General features: G+C 48.7%; 1 protein-coding gene across 2 annotated transcripts in view; it reads right to left on the bottom strand.

Moving 5' to 3' along the window:
- The window catches only part of Grhl1 (grainyhead like transcription factor 1), a 45,475-nt gene extending 39,192 nt beyond the window's left edge, over positions 1–6,283 (bottom strand). The window contains exons 1-3 of one of the 2 annotated variants that reach the window (XM_051143970.1): positions 6,130–6,283; positions 2,509–2,695; positions 761–831 (exon numbers count right to left, since the gene is read on the bottom strand). In XM_051143970.1, the coding sequence (XP_050999927.1) occupies positions 761–831; positions 2,509–2,695; positions 6,130–6,149 (278 nt within the window). In that variant the 5' untranslated portion in view covers positions 6,150–6,283. Of the gene's footprint in view, positions 1–760; positions 832–2,508; positions 2,696–5,792; positions 6,027–6,129 lie in introns of those variants that run through there. The other variant, XM_051143980.1, reaches the window with a different exon arrangement.
- Between the last annotated feature and the right edge of the window lie 11,672 nt (positions 6,284–17,955).

The raw sequence follows: 17,955 nt of genomic DNA, 5'->3' as shown, positions 1-17,955 counted from the left end.
CCAAGGCTACACAGAGAAACCCTGTCTTGAAAAACAAAAAACAAAACAAAACAAAAGTTTCCAGGCCATAAGGTTGAGACTTAGTTAACTTATAAAAGTTTTAACCTATAATATTTAAAAGATGCCTTCAGGAGGTGTTCAGACATTAATTTACTGTTTTACTTAGGCAGCTATTCAAGAGTCATTGGTCCTTAACTTTTCTTCTTTTGCAGATCTGGGATTGAAGGCGGGGTTTTGCCTGGCATGGGCAAGTGCTCTACCACCAAGCTGCATGCTAAGTCTTGCTTTGTCTGAAACAGACTCTTACAAGAGTCCAGGCTAGCTAGAACTCCCGAGCATCCTGCTTCTGCCTCCCAGGTGCTGGGGTTACAGGCATGTGCCACCACACCCAGGGCTTTTTCTTTTCTTTTTTTTTCTTTTTAGACACTTCCCCTTGTCTCATTCCCCTTTGGAGTGTCTCAATACAGATGAGCAAACATTTAAGATTTTACTAAAACATCCCTCCAGAGTGGTAGAGGTTGATATTTATGTTTTCTAGGAAAGGGAATGCGGCCTAAATAAACAGATAACTTCTCAGAGTAACAGAGGTGAATCAGCAACAGACTCTTAACTCTGAGATGACAGGTCACTCTACCGTCTCTCCCACTAGGCCCTTCCCAGCTTTGCTTGGCAGAGCCCGCCTCTTCGCTTGCTTGTATACCCCTTGTACACAGCGCATGCAAATGTCTGCTGTGCCTGCTGTGCTGTGGGCTGCACTTACCTTTTGCTATGCTCTGGTTCTGAGTGCTCCCCCTCTGGCTTTGTGGCTGATGACCGGCGCTCTCTGGGAACCTAAAACATTAACACCAAAGAAAGCTGTTCAGTCCTTATCCAGGGGGAGAAGCCTTCACCTGAAGGAGCAAGCTCACTTAGTCACTAGCCTCCTGATTGTCTGCTGGGCACTGGGTAACATCTGTCCCTAAGGAGCTAATAGTCTGGTCACCACTGCAATGGGGGAAGAACAACTGCCGAACAGAATCACTTTGCAGTGAGAGTTAGGATTTCTTTCGTCTTTAAAATTTTAAGATATGTATTTTATGTGTATAAATGTGTTGCCTGTACCTATGTCTACACCACATGTATAAATGGTGCCCAGGGTCAGAGAGGGCCCTGGGCGTGCAGTTATAGATGCTGTGAGGCACCATGAGGCTGCTGGGAACTGAACCTCGGTCCTCTGGAAGAGCAACCTGTGCTCTTGACCGCTCAACCATCCCTCCAGCTTCCTTCTACTCCTTTTCTGACTCCTCTTTTCTTTGCCCCAAAACTGAAGAGCAGACAAGTGACACCGGGTACACTGTGGCATTAACCCACCTGAGACATGGACAAATAAGCACACAGACACTGTTGAGATGTGTGTGGGTGCCTTGCACTGCAAATTTTCACAACTGACAATAAAATAGAGGGCTTGAGGAGATGGCTCAGTGGTTAGGGCTGCACAGTGCCCTTGCACAGGGGTTTGGATCCCAGCACTCACAACCACCTGTAACTCCAGCTGCAGGGGATCTAACTCCCTCTTCTGGTCTCTACCCGCACCTGCACGCATGCGTAGAGACTTGCCCACACATCCCTGTACACATACACATAACTAAAGATAAATAGATCTTTCTGTGAAAAGATGAAACAAAATATAGTTTGATTTATTAGCAATATGTTTTCAAAAGCATTGCTAACTATTAAGTAACAACAACTAATACCTACAACCTACTAACCCAACCAGCCATCCCTCAGCATCTGCCGTTGGTCAATGCCAGGGAGAAAGCCAACACAGGCCACTCCCCAGCACCAGAAAGGGCAGTCTGTGGCAGGAACGGGACTGGGGTTGAAGCCCTAAGTGAATGCATCCAAGTTGCTGGGCCTGAGAGTCAAAAGTGACACCCAGGCTAGCCACACGGCCCGTGGTGCACTGCACACAGGTGAGCGGCACTGTCCAGTGGACAGTGATTGGCAGCTGACTCACTGGACCTCATTAACAACTGTGAGACAGACCATGTACAAACCCATACACAGTACATATGATAGTCAATGTTAATTCAGCTGTTTAAAAACAGGCAAGAAAACATGTTCTGAGCTTAGAACCAGGTGCCAGAATTGTAAAAGTGTGCATTTCCCCCAAAGCATCCCAAGGCTTTGTAGTAGCAGTTACAGAAGAGGCAGGCATCCTGACCTTCCGGAACAGGAAAGCACAGGTCAGGCAGCAACAACCCCATTTTCATGGCACCAGGAACTAGGTTTGTTAAAATGTCCAACCTGGGGGAGACAGAGCTACTACCTTCTTTTATGGCAGCGTCTCCTTCAGCAAGGGCCAGAGCAGCTGTTTAAAAACCAGCCTTTGATTCTATGATTGTCCATGCTCAGCTTTGAACCACCGAAAGCCTTGTGAAACTATTTATAGCCAGTACAGAAGCAACCAGCCTGACGTTCCTCCAGCGAACGACTGTTTTATAGGCTGCTGAGTCAGGTGCGTCCTACCTTGTAGTAGTCATAGAGCAGGCCCAGCGCGGCTGCGCTGTCTTCATCGCCGTTGATGCTCATCATCGCTTTGGTGGCTGCAGTGAGAGGGTTCTCCAGGAAGGACTTCCAGGCTTCATCGTCGCTGGTGTAGGGGCGCCGCTGCGGATAAAGGGCTTCGTTCTGAAGAACCAGCACTGGCCTTTTGCTTCAGAGGAAGAAATGCAAAGTTAAACCCCTTATTTCCCACAGTGAGACAGCTTACCAGCTGTTTGAAAAACAAAACTAAAACTGAACAAACAGTTCTTTGACATTCCTATAAAATAGGGCAGATGGCCCTGTGCCAGGACATAATTACAGGCGGGAGGCAGACCAGTGGCACAGCAACTGCCTAGCATGGGCAAGGCACTGGGTTCTATCTCCTGCGTTACAATGAATTGAATGCCAACAGCTTTTGAATGTGTGCCTGAAGAAAATCCAATAAAGTAAACAAAACAAAATGGTGTCCACACTCCTCTTAAAATACTTTTGAAATAAATGAAAACTCTCAGAAAATTCAGATTTGGTTTACAAAATGTTTTTCAAAAGGCATATTTCAAATCATCTCGTGGCGTGTTAGCTACATCAATGACCTTAGTAAGTCAAATGAAGACACCCACGCTCAGAAGGCAAAGCATACTTAAGGACCTCGTCAGACACACTGAGAAGATGCTATTTGTCAAACTCCAAAACTACCCCCAAGAGGACGCAGGGCTCTTCAAGTGTTTTACAACAGCACACACGGGGATAGTGAGAGGCACGGATGTGTGTTAAACACACTCAAGCACACGCAAGGCTCATCATGCTGCCGCTACGCGTGACTTTCCCCTTTCCCCTGCCGATGCCATGACTTATAACAGCTCCTTCTGAGCAACAGGGCCGGAAGGTGGACGGAAAGCAAAAGGGACATTTCACTCAATCCTTCAGGGTATATGAGAACGTTAGAAGACTGCACTGTCACCAGCAGAAAGAGCTTGGAATGTAGCCAGAGGGGACTATATGTCAATAAAGAAGCATGCGCGAGCATGGAAGGGAATTGCTCATCTTACAGATAAACACTTAACCTACAACAAGTGAAACCACAGCAATAAAACCAGCCTTTAAAAAAGACAAACAGACAAACAAAACCAGTGGTGGACAAATGTGGTTTCAAAAATCTTCACATGCCTCTAGTAAGATGGCTGGGGTGGGGGTCGGGGGAAGCACGTGGGTCTGATGGTTCCATCCCTGGGACCTACAGAGAAGAAGGAGAGAACGGATTCCTACAAGTTGTCCTCTGACTTAGACACACACACACACACACACACCCCAGAAAATTCTCCCTTGGCTGCTGAGATGGATTGTCTGGTAAAGGCACCTGAGTTATATCTCTGAGACTCCATATGGTCAAAAGAGAGAAAGAAAGGCCTTGCGACAAGTTATCCTCTGACCTCCGTGTGTGTGTGTGTGTGTGTGTGTGTGTGTGTGTGTGTGTGTGTGTGTGTGAGAGAGAGAGAGAGAGAGAGAGAGACAGACAGACAGACAGACCGACAGACAGACAGACAGAGACAGAGAGAGACAGAGAGACAGAGACAGAGAGGACATTGGGAAGAGTGAGGAGAGTGCAAACACAAACTCATAAAATAAAATAAATAAAATATAAAAAAATCTTGAGCACATGACTTCTTCGCTCATTGTCAGGGGCTTCTTGGGCTCAATCCCCAGTGTTCCCTTCCCCCCAAATAAATAAAATCTTTATTAGTTTTTCACACCAGGCAAGACCATGTCATGCTAACAGTGCAGTTTGTGGGAAAAATCCAGAAAAATCAATGGTGATTTTAGTGACTCTCTACAGGAGATTTAGTTTAAATGATTCAAGCAAACACTACTGATTCCAAAAACTGGAAATGTCAACAGGCTCAACAACTGTTCGGCTGGTACTATTTAATAAGTCAATAGAGAGAAAAAAAATGGAACATTGACTTTAGCAAGACGAAGCAATCCTTTTTGTGTGTGTGAAGGAAAAAAGAACGGAGGAGGTATCTGAAACGTCTCTGAATTATGGCTGTCCAGGCTGGGTTCTCATTGCGACACACGGATGAAATATGTAATGGCCTAGAGGTGACCTACCTTTTCTAAAAGTGAGTGTAGAAAGTCTGATTATCTTCCCAAGTAATCAACAAAGGCTAGGGCTTGGCAGTCACCCAAATCCTTCAAAAACAGATAGAGATTTAGAAGAAGAAGAAGTGGGGAGGGGTGAGGGGGGAAATAAATCCAGCAGCTTCATTTGCCCTGGGAAAGCACAGCTGCTTCGGAATGCATGTCTTTAACTTGAGCTCATGAAGACGAGTCTAAGGGTTCACATCTGGGGGCGGCTTATTAGTTTGAAATGTAAAAAAAAACAAAAAAACAAGAAAACTTAAATTTACAAACTCAAGTTTTAACCAAAGAAAGAAAACCACAAGATGGCATCCCCCAAGCCTTTGGTTCTTGAGGCCAACAAGTGAGACGGTTGTACCCTGGTGTTCTGCTGAGCTATCATTAATAGCCTAATAGCTACTTCCAGAAGATTCTGACAGCAGTCGGCTCCTTTAACAGTCGTAATGCTAGTTTTTCAAGCTTCCTTTCTTCTCCCATTCTATCGTACATTGGTACAAGCATCAGAAAATAAGTATTTTCCAAGTGCCTTTATGTCTGCAATCACCCTGAAGGCATTGTATATTTCCAAAGTATGGCTAAGGCCGAGAGGTTAGCGCTGGGACTTTTGCCTCCTCAGTAAGTAGAGAAATAAACACAAGAACAATTTGCAGCCTACGTCTTCAAGACCAGCAAGCTGTTGTTCCGGCCCTGAAGGTTCATGGGTGTTTTCAAATGAGTCTCAGACATTCAAGAGCTATGGGTCAGGATTCTAAAATGAGAGCCGAACACGAACTGAACCGCATTTTCTTCTACAAGACAAGATTAAACTCTTGCTGATTCCACACACAGATAATCTCCTTTAGAAAACGGGCACCAGAAAATCCTTAACAACATAAGATGAGCTCTGTCTTTCAGGACATCTTTAAAAGGTTGCAAGTAAAATCCAGAACTATCCGCCCTGGCCTCTCACCAGTCCTGCCAACGTCCGATCACATCTTACACCATCACTGAACATTTCTCGCTACTTTCTTGAATCCCCAACTCCAAAAAGCAATCTCGATTGGAGCGCATTCTCTAGCGTTATCACCCCGCTTGCAGTTTCTTCCTCTTGATATTCCCGAACAACAAAAATCGTCTTCTGTAATTACCGTCGGTGATGCAAGGGCCCAAGAACACCCACAGCAGTTTTCTCACACAGAAGCCGCGGCGAAGAAACGCGCGGGCAGCGGACACTTCAACCTTCCCCTAGATAGCTTGCTCCCGCAGCTCGGCAGGTGACAGCAGACTGCCCGGGGTCCACCCGTCCCCACCAATCCATGGGCGCGCGGAACGCGGGGCCCGGGAGCCCTCCGACAGCGAGCCGGGTGTCCCCCGCGCCTCGTCCCGCCCAGCCCGTCCTCGCGGCCCCCGGAGCCCGCTCGGTCGCGGCGGCAGGTGCGGTGGCCCCCGGGCCCCTGGCCGGACTCGCGCCCGCGCCTCACTCACTTGTCGTACTCCTGTGTCATCGCGCTCGCTCGCCGCTGCCGGGCCGCAGAACTGGACTTTCGGGTTGGGACAGTACACCCGATCCGGGGGGGAGGAGGCGGCGGCGCGCGGCGGCAGGCGGTGGGTCCGGAGCGGCGGCCCCGACGGGTTAGGTTCGCTTTTCTCGCTCTGAGCCGGCTCGGCGCGGGCTGCGCGCTCTGGGCGCTGGGCTCGAACTCCCATTGGCTGGCTGCGAGCCGGCTCGGGGCGGGGCTTCAGGAACTGGGAGTTGGGGAGATCATCCTGATTGGTAGGATAGAGGGCTGAGGCGGAGCCTGAGGGCCGGGCGTGGGCCACGCGGTGCTCGGCGGCGCTGAGGAGTTTGCGCGCCGCTGGCCTGGGTGGCGCCGGCCCCTAGTGGCGCCGGCGCCGCGAGGCTTCGGCGCGCACCCGCGTGGGCGCGTCTCACCTTCCAGCTCGCGGTCACTTCCCCGGCCCCTTGGCCTTTGCCTGGGAAATACCTTTTGGAAGAAGGTTCCGTTCTGTCTTTGCCGCTGTGCAGGTTTGGAGTTTTCCTGCTGGTCCATCTCATAGTGTCCACTGTGTGTGACAGTCGCAAATCTGCGCAGCCCCTTAATGGCTCATTTTTCCCCGGCCAATGGTCCCTGTTTATTGGGTGCCTACCAAGTGTCAGGAGTATTGGGCCTTCCCAAGTTCCAGAAGACCCCACCAGTTTCCCGAGGGAATCTCTGCTTGCTTGGCTTTTCATCTGCCCAGACCTTTATTTTGGGCTTTAGCATTCTCAACTCCTAGCTGCCTGTGTGCCCTCTCCTTTTGGTCAGCTCCAGGTTGGTTTCCCCTTCTTCCTCCTATACTACCCTTGCCCCCGAAAGATTTTTTTTTTTTTTTTTTTTTACAAGTTTGCTTCTTTCACTTAAGCGCCAGGCCTACTGCAGTGCAGACAGGTTTCCTAGACACCAAGAACAAGGCAGAGACGGGTCCGGCCAATTTCCCTGCTTCCTAGAGCGTCCTAGTTTGGGAGTCACGGTGTAACGAGAGGTGGCAAGTCTACAGGCAGGTGGGGAAAGCAGGGTGGAGCTCTTAGCTTAAAGGTGAAGATGGTGAGGAGAGAGCATTCAAGGCATTTCGTAGGGGTGAAGACACAGCCATGGACTGGGATCAAGGGGACATCAGTGAGTCCACTGAAGAGCTAGGAGAGCAGTGTGGCCAGAGAGTAGCTAGGCACTGGCGCAAACTGTGGAGTCCCGCCGGTTTCTGTAAGGTCTTAAGTGAGGAAGCTTTGGAGGGCGTGGGGGTAGAGCATAGACAGATCTCACTCGTGTTTTAAAATAATCTGGCCACGGAATGGTAGGGACTCAGTGGGAGGCAATTTCACAAATTCAAGCCAAAGAAAAACAGTAGCCAGACACATGGCCTGGGGTGATGGAGCAGTGAGAAATGTTTGAATCCTAGAAGAATTTGTGTTAGAACTAACAGGATTTCCTGAGTCCTGAAGAGGATGTTTTTGGTTGTTTTGTTTTTCGAGACAAGGTTTCTCTGTGTAGCCTTGGCTGTCCTGGAACTCACTCTGTAGACCAAGCTGGCCTCGAACTCAGAGATTCATCCTCCTGAGTGCTGGGATTAAAGGTGTGCGCCACCCCCCACCCCCCTTCCCCCGGCTCTAAAGAGCCTTGTAAAGAGTGTCACAGACAGATGGTGTGTCTACAATCCCAGGACTCAGGAAGTTGAGACAGGACGCTCTCCAGTTTCAGGCTAGCCCCAAAGAGAAATCTTGACAAGCAGGGGAGGGGGTGGGGTAAGGGGAAAGGTCATTCTTGTTAAGAATGACCAGAGGTTTCCAGCTGAGCAGCTGGATTGACTGACTTATTCCCTGAGATGGTGAGAGGCAGCAGACACAGACGTTAAGGGTTAGGCAAGGGTCCTGGTCAGGATGTGTTAACTTTAAAATCTATTTCCACCCGAGTAGATGTGTCATGTAGATGGATACTAGACTACACTTCAGGAGGGGAAATCTGGACCAAAATGTGACCTCTGGGCAACGGTCATCCTGAGCATGGAATTCAAAGCCTTGAAACCTCTGAACCTCCAAGGCAGGGAGGGGGAAATCAGATGCAATGGGCCCTGGCCCTGGAGCCTCTGACATCAGGGGCTCTGAGGGAGAAGAGCCACAGAGGAGACAGGGCAGACAGGGCTTGCACCAGGGAGCCAGAAGCACCAGGGCCAGTGAGAGATGATGGGCCAAGGAGGAAGGTGTGTTCTTGCTCAGGCCTGACCATGCCCTTGTCGTGTGTTGGCCACTGCTCGGCTCTCTACCCTGTTTTCTCAGTTCTCTAAGGCCCTAGCACCCTGGTTCAGTAACCACAGACATAATGCTTCTAGCTGTTTCCAGCGTCTGCGCCAGCCCTGGTACAACACTGGGGCCCTACTCCTTGTTCCTTCTTTACTAATTTGAAACTACACATACACACACACACATACACACACACACACACACACACACAGAGACAGACAGATAGACAGAGACACATATGTGTATGCACACACACATATATGTGTATGCACACAAATGCGCACACACACACAGACACAGCTCCATATTCTTCTCTCTCCCAATGAAGTCCATGTCACTCCCAGAGAAGCCCTCCCCTCACAAGTCAGCTGCTACCCTGGAGATTGGCAGACTCCAGTTTGCTCACCGCCTCGGGAATCCTTCTGTTCCCCTGTCTGGCCTTCCTGAGCCTTAGCCCAGGGAGCGATCCACAGTGCCCCCAGCGTAGTGCCAACATATTTACCATGCCCTGCTTTCCATGTGCAAGACTCTTGTGTGAGCTTTTCTGGAAAGGACATTGTTCTTCTGCCATTGCCTGGTCCCTAGCACTGGCATTCTCAAGGAAAATGTCCTGAAGATGGTTATTGAATGGCACAGTTCGCTGTAAGGCACCCAAGGCTCCACATTCTGGCCCCTTCTGGCCTACCTGTGGGGCTAACTTAAATGACTCTCTGGTGTAGAAGACACTGAGAAGTGATGGTCCATTGGGTTCAGTGTCTGACACATGGTATGTGTTAAATAAACAGGGACAATGAAGACAGGTTAAGCCATAAAATCAGAAACAGGACAAGAAGGACCACCGGTATTCAATCATAGATATAAACAATTAGAGCTAGGCGGGGTGGTACATTCCTATAATCCCACTCTGGGAGGCAGAGGCAGGAGGGATCTCTCTGAGTTCGAGACCAGTCTGGTCTACAAAAAGTATGTCTCAGATGTGGTGGTGCGCAGGTGTGGTTCCAGCTCTTGAGAGGTAAAGGCGCCTGTCCTCATCTGTAAAGTAAGTTTGAGGCCAGCCTGGACTACATGAGACCCTTTAGTAAAACAAACAGAAACTGGGAAAAAATGGGTTGTATTAGTAAACTATAAGGTAGGATTATTTCATTTATTTCTAATACATTCTGAAATCCAGAGCCACGTCTGTGAGCTGTTACCATTGGGTCTTTATTTTTGCTATACATTTTGTGCACTTACTTAGTGTGTGGGTGGGTTTATGTGGGAGCACGAGCCACAGCATGTGTGTGCAGATGAAAGGACAACTTGTGGCGGCTGGTCCTCTCCTCTCATCAGATGGGTTCCAGGGATTGAACCCAGGTCATCAGGCTTGGCGGCAAGCCCCCATGCCCACTGAGCCCTCTTGAAGGCCCTTACTTATACTTTAACATTATTTTTAATTATAAAAAATACATACTCACAGTTTAAGATAAACAACCAAACAAGTGAGTGAGGAAGGGAAGAAAGACACTGAAGCAATACCGAAGAGCTAGAGTTCAAATGGGCTTCTCTACCCGCCACCCCGATTCCTCCTTGTAACTGTGTTTGTGTACATTTCCAGATTTTTCCATGTAATTGCAAGCCTCTAGGATCCTCACCAGGATGACTTACCACTTACGTTTTCCTCCCAAGCACACTTTTTACACGCTCCGCCAAGTAGAGTCATGGGATAGATTCCTAGAATTGGAGTTTGGTGGGGAGAAAGGGATATGCATGTTTGCAATTTTAAAATGAGCATTTTCACTACTGTATATGTGTATACATGATGTATGTGTGGGAGGCAGGTGTGTGTGCCAAGGTGCATGTATGACGGCCAGATGACGACATTACGGAGCCAGCTCTCGCCTTCCATCTTTATGTGGGTTCCAGGGATGAAACTCGGGTTCGCAGGCCTGCGGGACGGGCACCTTCACCCATCGATCTGGCTCTCACCAGCCCACAAGTGGAGTGTTTTAGATCTTTACGAACCTTTTACCAGAAGCCTGTACCTTTTAGACAAGTGGCCACTCACACTGGCCAAAGCCATGACAGCATCCACACCAGGCGTTGTCAGAGATAGCTATGAAAAGCAGCATCTTACCGTTTTGAACTGCATTTTATTTTTAAGTTATGAGTGGGGCTTATATTTTTGGAGGGCCTTTTTAAACTTATGAATGGGATAGTGCTGTGCTTTTCTGAGATAAAATTTGATTATATGGCCCTGACTGGTCTCAAACAATGCATCTCCCCCAGGCTTTTGCATGGGTCCAGACATGTAGCAACGCACCCGGCTACAGCCCTCTTGCTTGTTATTATCACCTTAATTTGGGGGAATGTGCTTGTTGCTTTTTTTTGTTTTTTGAACTCACTTTATAGACCAGGCTGGCTTCGAACTCACAGAAATCCACCTGCCTCTACTTTCATGAGTGCTGTGCTCAAAGGTGTGTGCCACCATGGCCTGGCTGTTGTTTGTTTTTTAGACAGGGCCTCACTGTGTACCCCTTGAACCCATGATCCTCCTGTCTTAGGCTCCCCAAGAGCTGGGATTATGGAAATGTCACACCATGCCCAGTCATTGGCACGGTTTTAAAAAGAAAATTGTGTCCTAAGAGATGGGTGTCAGTGTAGGGGACGCATTGAAACACCCCCCCCCCCCCCCGCCGCCCCAGTGCAGACGGTGTAGGAAAGGTATCTGGAAACAATGTGCCAAGGTTGCCTACACTTGGAGAGGGTTGTAGCCTACGTGCTCCTGCTGGCTAGTGAGGTTGCTCTCAACACAGTTATTTCTCTGTGGGCCTCAGTAAAAGAAAATGGTTGGCCAGGTCACCTGTTTCCTCTGCTGTTGTGCCCTGTGGCTCTAAGAATGGTTGCTGTGATCAGAAGCACCCTGGCCATTGTGGTTCCTTCCCCGTCTGCCCCCCGCATGTTTCCTAAGTGACACCCCAGTTGAAAGCTTCCAGCACACTGTATTCCTAGTCCAGTGTCCCCTGCACATGTGTCCAGTTTTTGTATCTTTTCCTGGCTTTTAAAGGCCAACCTGCCATGCTGCTCGATTTACTCTCAGGGGCTCTGTTTACGTCCCTTGTTAGACCACACCTCTCAGGCTGCTTGCCTTCTCACTGGTTCAATCCCACATGACTTTGGGAGATCAGGATTCAAATTCTAGGTCAGTATCACAGTTTCTACCCTGAGTGGCTATCCCCTCATAGTCCTCGGTTTCCATTTGGAAAGCGAGGGAAGTGATTTAGAGTGTTTGTGAAATTAACTGGAATGATGTTATTTCAAGACTTTCCCACAGTGAAGTGTGTGTGTGAGAGGCTGTGTGACATGAAAGCACAGGTGAGACTGTTTGGGAGAAGAAAGTGCTCCAGCAAGCGGGGGACAGTAGAGGATCAGGAATTGAAGGAAAAGTTGAACGGCATACATATATGATGTCATAATGAATCCCATTACTGTGTGTGCTAGCTTTAACATATACTAAAGATACAACTAAACTTAAAATCCCATACCACCTGGCACATGGGCATTTAAAAATGGCCTCCTAGCCGGGCGTGGTGGCGCATGCCTTTAATCCCAGCACTTGGGAGGCAGAGGCAGGAGGATCGATGTGAGTTCGAGGCCAGCCTGGTCTACAAAAGCAAGTCCAGGACAGCCAAGGCAACACAGAGAAACCTTGTCTAGAAAAACAAAAATGAAAACAACAAAAAACAAAACAAACAAAAAATAAAAATGGCTTCCTTCCTCTCTAAAGATCCCAAGGGGGCTGGAACACGTGCCCAGAAAGTGCCAGGATTGGCATTCCGTCTCCCTAGTACTCTTTCTGCACCCCAACAGCACAAATATTCTAAGAACAGGAGCCTGTGCACTTAGTCCTTAGGCAGGACACCTCATCGTCTCCAGCAGCCATTTTGTGGGGCTCACTACCTTCGGTGATTTCAGGCCTGATGAAAAGGCTGGTAAGGCAGGGACATCTCCAGTGGCTCAATGATAATGGCAGGGCCTCTGTGCCAGATCTCCACCTGCCCCACCCAGCTCACCATCTTAGACCTTTGCCAGCCTGAGATGAAAGACTTTCCACTCTGGAGAATGGTGTGGGAGGTAACATAGGTTGACTCTCCCCACTGCCTCCAGCCTGAGATGTAGCAAGCTGTTTAACCCTTGAGTCCACCCTGGGCAATCAGATCACAATCACTGTTATTATTAAAGCCTTTTGCTTGTTTTAAAAGAAAAATGTCACAAATTGGGCATCGTGAGACATACCTGGAATCCTAGTGCTTCCAAAGGCAGAGGCAGGGGGCTTAAGAGCTCAATACTAGTCTTAGCTGTAAGGTAAGAGAAAGACAGGAAAGATAGAGGGCCCCTACAGCTCCAGGCATGTAACAGGAGCTTAGCTTAATGAACACTAAACTTTCAACCTCCTCGTATTTTCTTTATCCTAGCATGAACTATTTACAGGACCAAAAACTTTACCTCATATTTTTAAAAACTGTCAAGCATACTAGCATCAGTGGTCACTGTTATTCAGGATGGTAACGACATTGGTCCTCCTTGGGGAATATTGAGTGTCCAGCATCATCAGACATACCCAAGAGCCTCTGATCCTTAAAGCTCTTTGAGGTAGTTTGAGGTTATCTCTTGTAGATGGAAAAGTCACCATAGAGAGATAATTAGTTTCAGAGTCTCAAAGCTGGGAAGTGTGGGATATGCACCTCAGCATCTTGGTTATGCTTTCTAATAGTTTTGATGTTTCTGTCTGAGATTCCAGGATTAACCCACAGCCCATCCATCAACCCTTTGTAGAGTAGCCTGGACACACTCAACATGGCGGAGCTACAGCTGGCACTTTCTAGATGGTTTTGTAGATGGTATTTGGTGGTTGCCCAAGCAGAGACTCAAGACTTTGAGACCCACTCTCAGGACTGTATTCATTTTCATCATCCATATATTTTCAAATGTTGACAGTTGTCATGAACATGCTTGCTGAAGGCGTGCCCCTTCCCCCATCCTGCCTGCCACTGCCAGGTCTACTGATCTTGGGTGAGTCTTGTCAGGTACCTGGCACTTGATCCAGACTCTAGTCACCAAGCAGCCAGCTGTGTTCTTGTTTGTGAATGGAGGCAGAAGTGGCTCTGTGGGATAGGGCGTCACCCACTTGCTGGCATCTACAAGAACCAGGATACCTCACATTCTTTTGCTGTGGCTTCACTGTCAATTGATCCAACAAGGGCTTGGCAGTTGCAACATGATGACCAGAAAGCCCTAGGCTCAGAAGCATAGGCCTTGGCCTCCAAAAGCCCTCTCTCCTGTCACCAGCAGGGCATGGGCATAGGCATCAGATTGAAGAAGAAAACTTCCAGGTGGGGTCTGAGAGGCCAGACCATGCTTGCTGACACACACAGACACATGGACTCCCTAAAGTAGTGGTCCTGCTTGCTTTGTAGGTAACTAGTGATCGGATCTATGATACAAAATACACATCTATGCTATGTTTCGTTGAAATCTGCCCCTTTTCTAAAGGAAATGGAGGGGTGAATGAGGAGGGAGGGGAAAGTGTTGTTGGGATGTAATATATGAGAATAAATTAATAAAAAATCCAAATCAAAATATACACCCATTTAAAACTGTTAGAGTGTCAGGTGCATCTCCCTACAAGGGGAGTCACCCTCACTCTGTAGGTGGAGAACGAGCAAGGTTGCAATCACTTGCTCGAAGCTTCTCTGACTCTGTTCTTACAGTGACTTCCCTGTGCTGGCACTTTCCTTTGCTTGAATCACATACTTTTTGCTCTCAATTTTATATGTCCCTTCTCAGTCAGGAAACTACCAAGTCCAGTGTCTGGAATACTGAGTGACTTCTGTTGGTGCTGATCAGAGTGAAGTACAACAGGCCAAAGGAAGGAAGGAGGGAAAATCTAGGGCATTTGCCATGAGCATCAGTGAGGAGAAGCAGGAGCCTGCTTGGAGACTCCTGTGACGCCTTCTGGGAGTTGACAGTGCTGGGTTTGAACACAGTGTGAGCACATGTAGAGCTACTGGATTAGGGAGCTCACTCAACAATGCTCGGCCTCCATAGCCTTTAATCCTCTTCTTTAAAAATGGATTAATTTTATCATCTTATGTGTACCTATGTTTTGCAGTGGTATTGTGTACCACTGGTGCCCACAGAGGCTAGAAGAGGGTGTCTGATCCTCCAAGAACTGGAGTTAACAAATTAGTTGTGGACCTCCATGTAGGTGCTAGGAATTGAACCCAGGTCCTCTGAAAAGCAGCTCTTCATCACTGAGCCACCTCAGCCCTCCTTTAATCCTCTTTTTGTTTTTTTTTTTTTTGTTTTTTTTTTTTTGTTTTCGAGACAGGGTTTCTCTGTGTAGCCTTGGCTGTCCTGGACTCCCTTTGTAGACCAGGCTGGCCTCGGACTCAGAGCGATCCGCCTGCCTCTGCCTCCCGAGTGCTCCGGCTCTCCCTTGGCCCTCTTAAGAGCGCCTCAAAGCAACATACAGCCCCATCTTTACCCCACTGTGAGCTGTGGCGGGTCAGCAGGTGGGAGGCTTCTCTGCAACATGAAACGAATGGAGAGTCAGGCACTGAGTGACTGGTGTGTGTGTGCGCGCGTGGTTCTGAGTATGGAACCCAGAGGCTTGCACATGATCTCTGCCACTGCGTGGCATCCCCAGTGAAGTGAGTTTGTAGTAAGCTGAACAAACTTACAGACAGCTCAGTGAAAATGCAGACAGGATGGCCAGAACTGGTGGCAAAGGACTGGGATTCAGCTACTTGGGAAGCTGAGGGAGGATCATCACCGGTACAAGGCTAACTTGGAGTTCAAGGCCAGCCTAGGCAACTTAGGAGATGCTTCCTGAGGCAGAAAGTAAAAAGAGAGCTACACCTGCAGCTCAGTGGTAGGGCTCTTACCTAGGATGCATGAGATCCTGGCTTGACTCACCAGCATTACACATGAAAGTACATATTCACACCACACACACACACACACACACACACACACACACACACACACACACACACACACACACCACAGCAGCAGCAGCAGCAGCAGCAACAATGTGATTCTGTGATCCTTCAGTTCTGGGAAGACGCATGGTGAACAGAGAGAGTCATACCTATATCCGTTCATACTTAGACATGTGGTATGTCCTAGTGCCCAATTTTGAATGTACTCTTAGGAGTTCTAGTTCCTTCTCAAACAAAGTCTTGTGGTTTTTTAACTAAAAGTTTCCTGGTCCCTCCGAGCCATGGGGACATCTGAGCTGATCTATCTGGTTTGTGGCACTGGACCCAAGTGTGCAGAGCTAGCCCCACCCCCACTCTCCAGTTGCTCTGTCTGGAGAACCGTACACTGCACAGATGTCACTTATTCATTGACCATGGTGTGTGCTCTGGGAACAAGGAACTCGCCCTGGGGAAGACTGGCTGGAGGCGACATCTTGGCAGGTTTTTCTGAGAGAGGACCTTCCTGACAGCCCCACTGCAGCCCCAGCAAGAGCCTTGGGGGAATGAGATGTCATGGCTTGCCTGAGCTGAGCAGGCACGTGAGGCAGGAGACAGAAAGCAGTACAGAAGCCATGGTCCAGTGACAAGCCATTGGGCCTCTAGACAGCAAGGAGCCGTTAGAGGATTTGGAGCCCCAGAGTGCTAGTAAAGCTATTTTTGGAAAATTACTGGCTGAGGTATGATAAATGCCTGGAGAGAAGGGAGGTTTTGCAATCCCCCTAGAAGAGTGGTAAGCATTATCTGTCTGTGCTGGGCAGTGACACTGTGGGGCTGTGTGGGGGTGGGGGTGGGGGTGGAGATTGGTGCCATAGGCAGGGAGGGCTAGAGTTATAGCTGGTGTGAGCAGGAGCCAGGGGACACCTTTGAGGGAGACCAGGTTCAGGGTGAAGGTGAGTGCTGTTCTGAGGATTTCTTTAGATAGAGGCCAGTATTCTCATCCACATTACCACCAGTTGAGAAAGCCCCCCCCACTCCCCCCCCCCCCCCCCCCGAGAGTGGACATAGCCCACGGACTCTGGAGCCAGGCTGCTTGCATTCAGATCTTGATTCTCTGGCTTCCTGTTTGGCCCCAAGCAATCAATGAATTCGGTGTCTCAATATTCCCACTTGTAAAATAAAGGGGAACCACGTCACAGTAGTTAAGAGGCTAAGCATAAAATAATGTGGTGCCACATCAGAGTATGTAAAAGGTTGAGCAGCTCTCAGGAGCAGGGCTCTGGAATGCTAAGTGGGACACAGCTATTGATGATCATGAAAGCAATGCCCAGTCTCCCCCTCTCTTAGAGTTCAGTGATTCAAAACCAATACTTGGAAGGACACGGATGAGTCTGTTCATTAACCAGCAAGGTGCCCTGCAGTGACTGGTGGGGTAAGGAGCAGGGAATGATGGCCCCTTTAGTCATTACACAGTCGGAGCATCTACCAGCTACAGGGTTCTCTAAGGTACCTCAAGAAATGTCCCTGTACAAGAGGACACATACAAGCAAACAACGCTAAGTGTGCCAAGTAGGGTGTACTGTAGGTGCTGGCAAAATCAAAGACAGTAGTATTCATGGGTCAAGAATGGGCCAGGGAGCAAAGTCAAGGGTGAGGGTATAGGGTGAGGTACCAGGGAGGAAGTGCCAAGCTGCAGGTCCTGTGAAGGCAGGGACATAGGGGGCATGTGCAGGGGATAGGCATCCCGCCCACTCTGTCCTCTCTGCTGGGTGGCTCTGGTGACACTTCTCTGTTCCCCGCCCCCTCTGATGCAGGACTGTACTATGGAAAGCACACCAGCTAGAAGACAGGGGCAAGTAAAAGCAAGCCACAGAAGGAAAGCCAGAGTAGCTTCAGAGTAGAGGGAGCTGGCTGCACTGAGGCAGAGGACAGAGCACTCTGACAGACAGGGACCTTTCCAGAAGGACTTTTCTCCTGGTGTGAATTTCTAAGAAGAGAAAATTAATAACATTTTCCACCCTCCTACGGCTTTAGCCTCAGGGTTAGTTTTCTTTCTAAGATTTGAGAATCCTGCCCCCCACCCCCCGCCCATGGTATATCACAGGCAAGCCAGTGAGCACTGGGGAACCACCTGGCCAGCCTCCCACCCAGCACCAGGCTTACAGCTCTGCACTGCTAGGCTAGGCTTTTACTTGGGTGCTGGGGATCCGAACTCAGGTCCTCATGTTTGCACAGAAGGCACTCCCACCACCAAGCCGTATTCCAGCCCAATCCTGGAAGTTTTTAAATTAAGAAACTATCTTTCCACTTTAGGTAATAGTTAATCACTTAACGCAATTAATGTGAGCAACAACGGTGACAGAAAGTCATTATATTTGAGCAGTAGTTTGGCTTTAAAAGTCCCTTGGGAGTACTCGGAGCCACCCAGCTCCCTGTGAAGATTCCTAAGGCACTCACTCCACAAGGGCAGCAGACAACTGAACACACACTAAGAGCTCTTTGAGTGCGTTTTGTGAGAGACCAAACTGTGAATTCACTCAGCTTTCAAGAATTCAGAGGCATTTTAAGTCAAAACAAAAA

The sequence above is a fragment of the Acomys russatus genome, chromosome 1, assembly GCF_903995435.1.
Source record: "Acomys russatus chromosome 1, mAcoRus1.1, whole genome shotgun sequence".
Classification (NCBI taxonomy): Eukaryota; Metazoa; Chordata; class Mammalia; order Rodentia; family Muridae; genus Acomys; species Acomys russatus.
Note: the sequence above shows the minus strand (reverse complement) of the source record. Positions and strands in the feature narration are given on the sequence as shown.